Consider the following 11721-nt stretch of genomic DNA (forward strand, 5'->3'; position numbering starts at 1 on the left):
CCTCTTTTCCCTATCTGAATTCACCCTCCAAGAAAAGGAAAACATATGGAGTGCAAAGAAACTAGAAAGAAAGAGAACTAAAGTGGATTCACTAATTAGAAAAACCCACAAAATGTAATACAAAATAAACTATTTCCAAGCCTATGCATATCCAATACCTCCAAATCAACAGCATAAAAATTGATTACTATCAATTACCAAAAATGAAAAGACTCCTTCCTACCCTTCAATGCAAAACGCTACTATGCAACAATACTTAAATACTGTTTATCTGTCATATTCCACTAAACATTTTTTTAAATATTTATTTACGTTTGAGAGAGACCGAGAGAGAGACAGACAGAAAATGTGAGTGGGTAAGGGACAGAGAGAAGGGGGAGGTGGGGGGAGGGAGGATCTGAAGCAAGCTCTGAGCTGAAAGCAGAGGGCCTGATGTGGAGATCAAACTCACGAGCCCAACTCAAAGTCAGGCACTTAACTGGCTGAGCCACCCAGGCACCCCTACCACTAAACTTTTAAAGGTATCATTTGTCTTCACCTGTCTTTAACAGTCCTTGGTGATGCCTACTGTCTTGATGTGATTATTAATAGTACATTCTTTTACTCTCAAAAGTGTACTAGTTTGAACAAAATCTATCTGGTTATCCTAGTCTTAGAGACCTTTCCTAATTCTCCCAGGATTCAACACCGTATTTCATCATTAGGTAAGTAGCCGACAATTATTAAAAATTACTTTGTGTGGATTATTAACTTCATCACATGCTCAGATATATAACATTTTTAAACTGAAAATTTAATGGTTTATTATCAATATCTGAATGAGATTTTTATGTATTTTATATATTTTAAGCTGCCTTAGTTTAAATCCTGGTTGTATAGGTCAAACATTATCATTACTTGTCCATAATATTCATCCTTTTCTTTTCATTACTCAAAATTATAAGTATTACCAAATAACTGATTTTAAAAACTGATTAAAAATATAAGTTGAGGAAAAGATAAAGTAACATGCATCTAACTTAATCCACTTTTCAAAATCCCACACTAAAGCTATACAAAAGGCATAAATCTAAAATGAATGGAAGAAGAGGAGAAAATCTGACAATACTGGAAGCCAAACAAGAGATGATCAGGAAGTGACCCAAAAGAGATAAACCCTAAGATGGTAGCGTCCGCAAGACCAATAATCAAAAGGGATAGGAATTCGTGACCTCAGATGATTCTAAAGTGAGGATGAAGGCAGGCAGATGAAATGAAGAGGAGTTGAAAGCTGTCTGAGAAGCAGTCAGACCCCTAGTTCCCTCTTCCTGATTCCACCTGCCAGGCAAATGCCCTTTCCTGATCCTAATCTAAGATTAGAGGCTTGCTCTCTGGAAGAGTATAAAACAAGGTTTCTGGACTAAGGAACATCAGGCACAGATAAAAGTGGCAGGTAAAGTACACTGAAATTTGTGATCATTAAGTGAATTTGTATAGCTGAGACACCCTGTCAGCTTTCCTGAAGGGCTTCCATTACACTACCAATCTAATTAGCCTAAGGGAATAAATAACCTCAATTCTGACAACAGGAATTCCTCAAAATAAAAAAATAATAAAAATAAAAAGCATAGCCAGATAACCACACAGTGAAGCTCACTGTAGGCAAGACCCAACCCACACTCTTTTGAGTGTTAACCTTAGAAAAGTCCCTAACATGAAAGATGGAAAGAGGGGGAAAGACAAGGTGGGGGGGGGGAGGAGAAACATGAAGAAAAAAGTAACTGTGAAAAGAGATCAAAAAAACTTTTTAAAACACTTTTTTAAAGTGTTAAGTACCTTAAGAAAGACAGAAGATACTGCATCCATGAAACAAGACCACAATGCTACAAGAAGGACTACCCCAAAACAAAAAAAGAACATTCAGAAATTAGAAATGTACATAATTTGATGGAAAAGTTGGAGGACAAACATGAGAAAATTTCACCAAGGAGAGGAAAAAGACAAAGAGACAGAAAGTAGGGAAGATTAAGAAAATAGAAGAGTCAATCCTTTCCTTCTAACACTTAAATAAAAGAGTTCAAGAAAAAGAGCTGAGAAAATAAAGAGAGGGATTACCAATGAAATAAAGCAAAACATTATCCCAGAATTGAATAATACTTTTCAGACTAAAAGGAACTATGGAGTACCCAGAGTTCAATCAATACATAAAATACACTTACACCAAGATACATTATCAGAAATATCAAAACACTAGAGCTGAAAAGATTCCACAAACTTACAGGAGGAGGTAACATACCAAAAAAGAAACAAAAGGAATCAGAATAAACTTCTCAACACTGAAATTAGAAGAACATTTTTAAATTTCCAAAGGAAAATTATGTCCAACCTTGTATTCTACATTCAACCAGATGGTAATCCAATATAAGACCAGATTAAATATATTCGCAGATATGCAGTTTTATAATAATATGTCTCCATGTTCCTTTTCCACACAAAACTACTGGAAAAAGTGTCACCAAAGTGAAGGAGGTAAGCCAAAAAGGAGGAAGAACTAGAACACCAAACAGAATTCTCAGAAGAATAGGAAAAGAAGATCCCTGGATAATAGCTATGGATCAGGCTTATACAGTACACATGGGAACAGATCAGAAAGCTCCATTTTCTTCAATAAAATGAAAATGACAGAATATATGATATTTACAGTATTTTTAGTAAAGATTTAGACACCAGCAGAGTAGTTGGGGTGTTATTACTGATATGTACACAGAAAACTACATGTACAATGTACAAAAGTATAAAGCAAATGAACAAAAAAAAAAAACACTATTAAGTCAGAAAGACAAAAAGTTGTATAGAAAAAGTAACCTTAGTTTATTAAAATCAATCATCTCTAACAGCATATAGTCACAAAACGTAATTACTATTGATCTAACATAGAGAATGCACTTTTGTGTGATGAAAACAAAAGAAAAAAACACTAAATTCATCATCCAGAGTGGGAAGTCAATAAAAATACCTATATCAGAATATTCAAAAAGTAGCAATATGTTACTTAGAGACATGAAACTAAATACCAAAAAATTAATAAAACCAGCTGAAAGAATTAATGATTTCCTCTGGGGAAAGAAAAATAAGTAATAGAAACTTACAGAATTAGTCAACCCTTTAAATTGTGTAAATATAGGGGTGCCTGGGTGGCTCAGGCAGTTAAGCATCCAACTTCAGCTCAGGTCATGATCTCACAGTTTGTGAATTCGAGCCACGTGTTGGGCTCTGTGCTGCCAGGTCAGAGCCTAAAGCCTGCTTTCGAGAGAGAGAGAGAGAGAGAGAGAGAGAGAGAGAGAGAGAGAGAGAGAGAGAGAGAGAGAGAGAGAGAGACTCTCTCTCTCTCTCTCTGCCCCTCCCTAGCTCCTGCTCTGTGTCTGTCTCTCAAAATTGAATAAACGTGGGGCACCTGGGTGGCTCAGTCGGTTAGGCGTCCGACTTCGGCTCAGGTCATGATCTCATGGTTCGTGGGTTCGAGCCCCCCATTGGGCTCTGTGCTGACAGCTAGTTCAGAGCCTGGCACCTGCTTCCTCTCTCTCTGACCCTCCCCTGCTCACGCTGTCTCTCTCTCACAGAAATAAATTAAAAAAAAAAAAATTGAATAAACGTTAAAAAAATAAAATAGGGGCGCCTGGGTGGCTCATTCAGTTAAGCAGCCGACTTCAGCTCAGGTCATGATCATGCAGTTTGTGAGCTCAGGTACCGCATCAGGCTCTGTGCTGACAGCTCAAAGCCTGGAGCCTGCTTCAGATTCTGTGTCTCCTTCTCTCTGCCCCTCCCCTCCTCATGCTCTGTCTCTCAAAAATGAATAAACATTAAAAAATAACTAATAAAATAAATTTTGTAAATATATAATTTCAAAAAAATTTTTAATTATACCAACAAATTAATATAATCTTGAAATTGATTACTATCAAAATGCTTAGATTACCAAACACCATGAAAATACAAGCTTTGCTTAGCAAGGTCATGAACTATCACATCTGTCTCTATACCTCTGATTTTCTAGCTAGACCTCTCTGAAAGGATTACCTTGTGCCATTAAACGAGGTGATTTTCTTGGTGACCTCACTGAATTTTCTTCTACTTTGTCCCTCAAATTCCTGTTAGGTAAAATCAGTTCTTCTTCATCAATGGTATCATTGCCACTTTCTTTAACAACACCTTCGTCCATAATATCGTCAAGACCAACAACTAGAAAAAAAACGAAAACAAGAAAATTAATGTTTAAAAATATTGAAGATCTTAAGTATTTATAAGGCAGTACAGAAAACACTGTGAGACACTTTAATGCAATACTACCCTATACAATCATGAAAACTTAGGTGTATTCCAGGTCTATCCCTATTATGTGATACTGCCACTATCAAGCTCCCAATTCAACTTTCCAAACTTCTACCTTCTGAGGTAACTAGTGTAGAATAGCTATAATTGTTCTTGATTTGGCCTCTACTGTCACTCTCACTTACTATCTTACTATTCACTGTACCTCTGTGACTATCATAAGCAACTATAAAAACCTGAAAACCCAATTATCCCAATTTTGGTTAAAGTAGTACAAAAGTTTAATGCTCTGAAAAGTTTGTGATTCTAAGTTCATGCTAGATGCAAAAGATTCTAGTTCTACGTGTAATTCTATTACTTAAAGATTTTATGCTGCATGTATGAAAGTACATCTTTGAGAGGTAGTAAAAAAAAATATACACAGAGAGAATGAAAAACATAACTTTCTCCTCTCCCAAATGCCAGGTAAAATGGTAGGTGTTTAATGTAGCTATATAATTAAATTACCTTCTAGTCAAAAGAGACAGCATTTCATTTAATGGGGAGGGGGAGATAAGGAAAAGGATTGGAGGACACTGAAGAAAATATAAACACTGTATATTCTGAATTGTAATAACAAATTTATTTCACTTAACTAGTTGACATATAGCAATTCTAAATGTGCAGTTGAATGTAATCTTGTAAAAAGAGTGTGATTATTTAGATCAGAAGGCCTGGATTCAAATCCCAGCTAAAACACTTAAATAAAACTTGACCAAGTCACTTAACCTCTCTATCGGTTTCTTTATCTCTAAAATGAGAATAACAATACCTGTCCTACCTACCTCACAGGGCTGTTGTGAGGATCAAGTGAGATGATGTATGAGAACTCACTTTGTAAACTTTAGAGCACTACACAAATGTTAGTTATTATCTTCATCCTAGGGGTTAGAAGGAACCTCAAGAAGTTATCTAGTCCTCATCTTTGTATCCAAGAAGAACTTCAATTAAAAGAGCTCAACAAGATAGTGGTCTATCCTAAAATTTAAAGAGAACAAAATTCTTTATAAATATACTTTCAAATGGTACAAACTTTTTGAAGAGCACTTTGACAACAAACAGAACAATGAAACTGCTTATATACTTTGACCAATAAGTTATAAATAGAAGAATAAATTATGAAAAAAAAAGCTGGCTAGAAAACACAGTGTGATCTTTGTTAGTAAAAAACGAAATGCATGTGCATGTACATTCAGACAAACAAAAAAAAGATTAGCAGGAAAAAAATGAAAATTATAATAATAATTCTATAAAATATATTTCCTGTTTTCTACATTTCCTGCTATATGCATGTATCACTCTCAAAGATAGTCTATGCTTTAATCACTATTCCTATGCACTAAAAGCTTAGAGAAGAATATACTTGAGGAAAATTCATCATGACTCATTTAAGATATAATTAGGGGAGAAACAGGGAGTTCAGTTCAGAAGGCTATTCCATCATGATGAAATACTTATGTTGCCACACATTCACACATATTCTCAAATATTTTTTAACATTCATTTTAAAAAAACAAAATTTAAGATTATGTTTCATCTCAATTTTATATAAAAGCATATATACAATATATGCATTACAAACATGCATAGACAGAAATGGACAGGGGCGGGGAGCACTGGAGTGTTTACCACTGATTATCTCTAGTGGTAAGGGAGATAAGGAATATAAGTTTTTTACATCACTGTCATACTGTCTCTTTGTTTTCAAACCTTTTCTACAATCAACATGTATCCTGAATTGTAATCAAGAGAAAAAGAAAAAGTTCAAAAGATAAAAACAGTCCAGGAGAAAAGCAAATAAGGCCCGATTAACAGTGTTTGTTGGCAGGGAGTGAAAAGTTATGCTCTGAATTTTAAGACTATACTGCAAAGCAAGCAATGGGATTTAGCAAGCCAAATCCACAGGTCAATTGTTAGATTTTTATCTTTCTCCATTTCCTAGTAGCCTCGGACATAGCAGCCCATCTCCCCTTCCTGAATCTCTCTCTCCACACTTCACTTTTGAATATCACACTTCTTCCTATCTCACTAGCCACTTATTAATATCCTTTAACAGAGCCTCCTCTTCTTGCAGATGTCTACACGCTGAGGGACTTAAGGGTCAGTCCTCCCACCTCTCATCTTTATCTACACTCAAAGCTCCCTAAGTGACTCAATCCAGTACCATCTACATTTGTATGACTCCCAAAATGATTTTCTCCAACCCCAAGCTCACATTTGACCTATGGAAGAGTATAATTTGACATCTTCACACTAGGTTATCTAACAGATATCTTGAGCTTAACGTACTGAAAATAAACACTACTTCCACCCATTTCCCCCTCCCCTGAATAAAACTGCCCCTCCTAAGGTATTTCCAGTAATGGAACCTCCATTCACCCAGCTGTTCAAATCCAAAACTCTAGAACTACCCCTAGAGCTCCTCTCTCCTCATCTACCACATCCAAGTGCTGCTAATTCTATCTCTAAAACATATCACTCATCTGTCTGACCATTTACCCTCTCCACAGTTAACATTCTACTCCAAATTACCATCATCTCTCATCAAGACTATACTATAATAGTGTCCCAGGTTCTTCTACTCTTACACTCCCCCGCCCAGACACATACACATGCAGTTTACTCCCCACACAGTTATCAGGGTGATCCTTCTAAAACATAAAGTCTTATCTTGTCACCATTCTTCTGTTCAAGACCCTCCAAACTCTTGTCACCATACCACCACACTTAGATTTATGTACAAAATCCTAACCAGGTCCCACAGGATCCTAAGATCTTCCCTAGCCAACTTTTCTGACTTCTCACCTATCACTCCATGATTCACTCTACTCCATTCACACTGACCCTTTTTCCTAATACAGGAAGTATAAGATCATCAGGGTCTTTGTTACTTGTTATTCCCTCTGGCTGGGATGCTATTCTCCAGATATCCATATGGTTCCCTCTTGCTTCTTTCAAGTTTTACTCAAATTATCACCTTCTCAGAGAAACTTTTCCTAACAATCTTATCCAAAACTCTCATCACTGCCTAAAGACCCTTAGTGTACTTTATCCTTTAAAACATGTTTCACACTATCTGATTAAACATCTGTTTATTAACTATCTTCTGCACTAGAAGTTAGTTAGTAAGTCTACAAGTCAGAACTCTCTCTTATTCAATGCTGAAACTCCAGAACCTAGAATAATAACCTGGTATATAGGATACACTCCAGAAATATTGGCTGAGCAAAAGAATTAGGGAAAAGAAGGGGCCAGGAAAATTTAAATGTTGGTAAGTAGGAAAAATGTTTTCACTAACCAAAAGAGAGAAGTTGGAAAGAACAAATTTGGAAGTGAAATTGTGACTTCACTTTCTAGATATACTGATGACATTAAGAAAAAGAGCATGCAAAGAAGCATCAAGGTAATACAACATCACAAAAAACAGTGAGAAGAATTTCAATGAAGTAGGGATCGGGAAGGTTAATGCTACAGGACAAAACAAAGAAAGGAGGAAAATCCACTAATTTCACAGAGGATCAGGTGACAAGAGGTTAAAAAGTGAATGAATAAAGAGAGAGAACTGCACTCTTTTATTTTTAAGAAGTTTAATGGTAAAAGATAGGACAATCAACTAAAGGAAGTTAAAGGGACAAAAGATGATTTCCCGATTTAAGTGACATGGGAAGGGAAATGTAAGGAGGTGAGGTAAGGAGAATTACCTTTACAAAAGGAGGTGAGGGAATGGGAAGGGAAAGACAATGTGGCAGAAAGAAAAAAAAAAAAGAAAAGAAAACAGAAGAAAGGAAAGGGCAAGGGGAACAGGAAGGGGAAGGAAAGGAAAGGAAGGGGAGGAGGAGAAAATCAACAAAGACCTCCACAGGTTTGTGCGTATTATAAATAACTTGGAAGGTAAGTGATGCCTTGAGGTCCCATCATCATACAAAAACCTCCTAAGTCAAAAATCTACAATTACATCTAAGACTGCATTTGAGATGCTTCTCAGACTTGAGATTTCCAAGAATGCAGCCTTCTTTGTACTCCTGCTCTACCTGACAATACATTTCCTTCACCTCAAAAAGTCCATCTTTACATTAAATCAACCGCTATCTGGTTTCCAACATTTCCAGGGCTCTCATCTAAACAAGGCCTGCAAGTAAAGCACCTAATGTAACTTCTCTGTGCCTCAAATTCTTCAATAAAATGGAGAAAATACTAGTGGCTCAGAGGGTGGCTGTGATGATTAAATTAATACATATAAAAAGCTTAGAACAGTATCTGGCACCGTTTCAGTCTCTCCACTCATGTACCCACCCTAAAAATTATGTATTCCTTCTCCCTCTCTGCTTTTCCTCAACTCCCCCCAGAACAAACCAAGTTTTTTAAAGTATCTGAAATTTCTTTGATTCTATTCATTTGACTGAAATTAATTCACAATGCAGAATGAATAATCTCTGGCAAAACCCAATTAGGTACATGTGTTTTAAAAAGTTTAATCCAACTTCTTCTAAGAAAATGAATAGAAGTAAAGGAGAATTTGGATTTTTTTCAGAACAGTGCCTATTTTCAAGGACCTCTCAAATCTCCCCCTCCTTCTGCCACAAGGCTAACCAAGATTCAATATTTGATATCCAACTTCTTAAATTCACTAAAATGGAAATTTGGGGTTACCAAAACAATGCAATGACCTAGACTCTTTAGGAGACAAGTGTATGACTATGCCATACAGAAAAAGCAATGCTTCTTCCTCCCTCCCAGATTCCAGAATTAGAGGTCACTCTCATTTTGAAATTTTGGCATAAAATCTATCATACTCAGAAATCCCTGATCTTGAATTTAGATCACATTAAAATTCCTCCCATCCCCATCTGCAAATGGACCTAATTAAATCTGAGTTCTGAGGCCAGTCAAGTCTATGTGAAGTCCTCCCTACACTATTATTTATTCTAGACAGTTTACTTCTAACCTATCTTTTTGGGAAGAAGAAGTAAATGAGATAAAGAATATAAAACCAAGCCATTTGGAGTAAACTTATTGAATTTCTCAACAACAGAATTAGTTTAAATCACTTTAATACTATATAAAAGGGAGAATCACAGTACAGTATGAAATTCTTCACACTTGACATGCTTTAATTCATGCTGGCAGTGCAAAGGCCAAATTCAACTATTTCTAGAACAACTGTTTCCTCTGTTATAGAAATTGGCATTGGGGCATCTGGGTGGCTCAGTTGGTTTGGTGTTGACTCTTGCTTGGCTTTGGCTCAGGTCATGATCCTCATGGTTTGGGAGTTTAAGCCCCATGTCGGGCTCTGTGCTGACAGTGCAGGGTCTACCTGGAATCCTCTCTTTCCCTCTCTCACTGTCCCTACCCAGCTAGTGCTCTTGCTCTCTCTCAAAATAAATAAACTTAAAAAAAAAAAAGTTGACATTACGTATCAAACTTGAGAAAAAACTAAAGAGCCATGATATTGCAGCATCACAATAATAAAGGTTAGATATCTATTACAGGGCTTCTGTTTTGAAGTAAAAAAAAATTTTCAGTTACATCCTCCTAACAGAGCCCCCACAGCTTTCTTCTCTAATGCTGCAATATACCACCCAGCATCTACTTAAATTCCCTTCAGGGAGAGTTACTTCCTTCATGGATGATTCATACTTTCATTCCTAAAAGAGGCTGTGGCATGATATACATCAAGTTGTATGTTACATAAAATTAAAATGGGTGAATGTATCATTTTAGATATTAGATGTTCCTAATTTGAAAAATACTAAACTGCTACTATGCACACATTTTTTTCAACTCATTTTTTACAATAAACTTCAAAACACAGGTTTACTGAGTCAAAGAATGAGAATATACATATTTCATTATTTTATTATCTCATCACATAGCTTTCCAAAGAGATTATAAACAATTTACAGTGTAAAGAGATTCATATTAAGAATTCACTAGAATTTAGTCTCAGATTTTTAAAAGAAACAGTTACTAAAAAACCTTGAACACTTCAGAATGTATATACTGCCTTTTTGTATTTGTTAGCTTTCCCTACTCTTCCATTCATGTGTGAAGATGTTTTTAATGTATTAGAATTCTTTACGTAATTGTCTATGTTACCTATTTGATGCAAGTATTTTTCCTTGTTTATTTTATTTTAGTACTATTTAGTGTCAATCTAAGCTAACTGTTCTTTTTAGAATGCTATCTTCAGTTACTCCAATACTATCAAATTATCCATCCTTCCTGCTGTAATCTACCACATTCTAAAGTCTTCTATTTAAATGTGCACAAATATTCCCACTATCAAATAAGTCTAGAAGACAGACACCAGGTTAAAGCAAATTAGAACAGTTTTTTTCACGATAGATCTTCAGTCTTCAATATACTAAATGGGCATTATATGAGGGAAAGAACTGCACATAGCATAATATAACTGTTTCCCAAGTTCTATATTTACACACACGAAAATACATACACCAAGATAGAGGGGGCAAGATGGCGGAGAAGTAAGGAGGTCCGTACTTGCACTCGCGCCCATACATCACACAGAAAAGATCTGAAGCCACTGGAAACCTTACAAAACCTGAGAGATTGGGAGAAAAAGGACGGAGAATCCATTGAGAGAGCTGTCTAACTTGAATTAGCCTGTGCGTTTGCGTGCTCCTGCTCCCTGTGTTTGTCTGTCTGTTTTCTTTTCCAGGGCTACCTCAAGAAACAACCTAGAGTACACAAGGTGGAGAGTCCCAAATATCACTACGAATAGGAAAATAAAATAACCAAGGTCCCAACAAGAGAGACCAAGAGATACCATTCAAAAAACACTCTCTGAAAGGATAGGCCCTGGAAAGTCAAAGAGTCTTCTTGGATATAGCAGCGCTCATAGAAAGAGACAGCATAACCGGTCTTTAAAACCAACAAGAGCCAGAAAGCTAACTAAAATAACGAAACAAAAGACCTCTCCTCCAAAGAAACTCCAAGAAGAAATGACAGCTAATGAACTGCTCAAAACAGGTATCAGCAGCATCACTGAACAAGATTTTAGAATAATAATGGTAAAATTAATAGCTGGGCTTGAAAAAAACATAGGGGACATCAAAGAAACTATGGCTACAGACAGAATGGAAAATAAAAATAGGCATGAAGAATTAAAAAATGTGATAAATGAGATACATAATAAATTAGAGGCCTCCAATGCACGGATTGAAGAGGCAGAAAGGAGAATAAGTGATTTAGAAGACACCATTGTAGAAAAACAAGAAGCTGACACAAAAAGAGACAAACTGATCCAGGAACAGGAAAGACGAATTCGAGAGCTCAGCGATACGGTCAAACGCAACAATATCCGTATCATAGGAATCCCAGAAGAGGAAGAGAGAGGGAAAGGTGCTTAAGGAG

General features: G+C 36.2%; 1 protein-coding gene across 6 annotated transcripts in view; it reads right to left on the reverse strand.

Annotated features, from left to right (window-relative positions):
• The window catches only part of PHF3 (PHD finger protein 3), an 87224-nt gene that overhangs the window by 34199 nt on the left and 41304 nt on the right, over positions 1-11721 (reverse strand). For 4 of the 6 annotated variants that reach the window (XM_039223078.1, XM_039223074.1, XM_039223077.1 and 1 more), the window contains one exon: positions 4057-4218. In XM_039223078.1, the coding sequence (XP_039079009.1) occupies positions 4057-4198 (142 nt within the window). In that variant the 5' untranslated portion in view covers positions 4199-4218. Of the gene's footprint in view, positions 1-4056; positions 4219-5132; positions 5205-11721 lie in introns of those variants that run through there. The other 2 variants (XM_039223079.1, XM_039223080.1) reach the window with 2 other exon arrangements.

The sequence above is a fragment of the Hyaena hyaena genome, unplaced genomic scaffold (genome assembly GCF_003009895.1).
Source record: "Hyaena hyaena isolate Hyena2069 unplaced genomic scaffold, ASM300989v1 scaffold_1258, whole genome shotgun sequence".
Taxonomy (NCBI): Eukaryota; Metazoa; Chordata; class Mammalia; order Carnivora; family Hyaenidae; genus Hyaena; species Hyaena hyaena.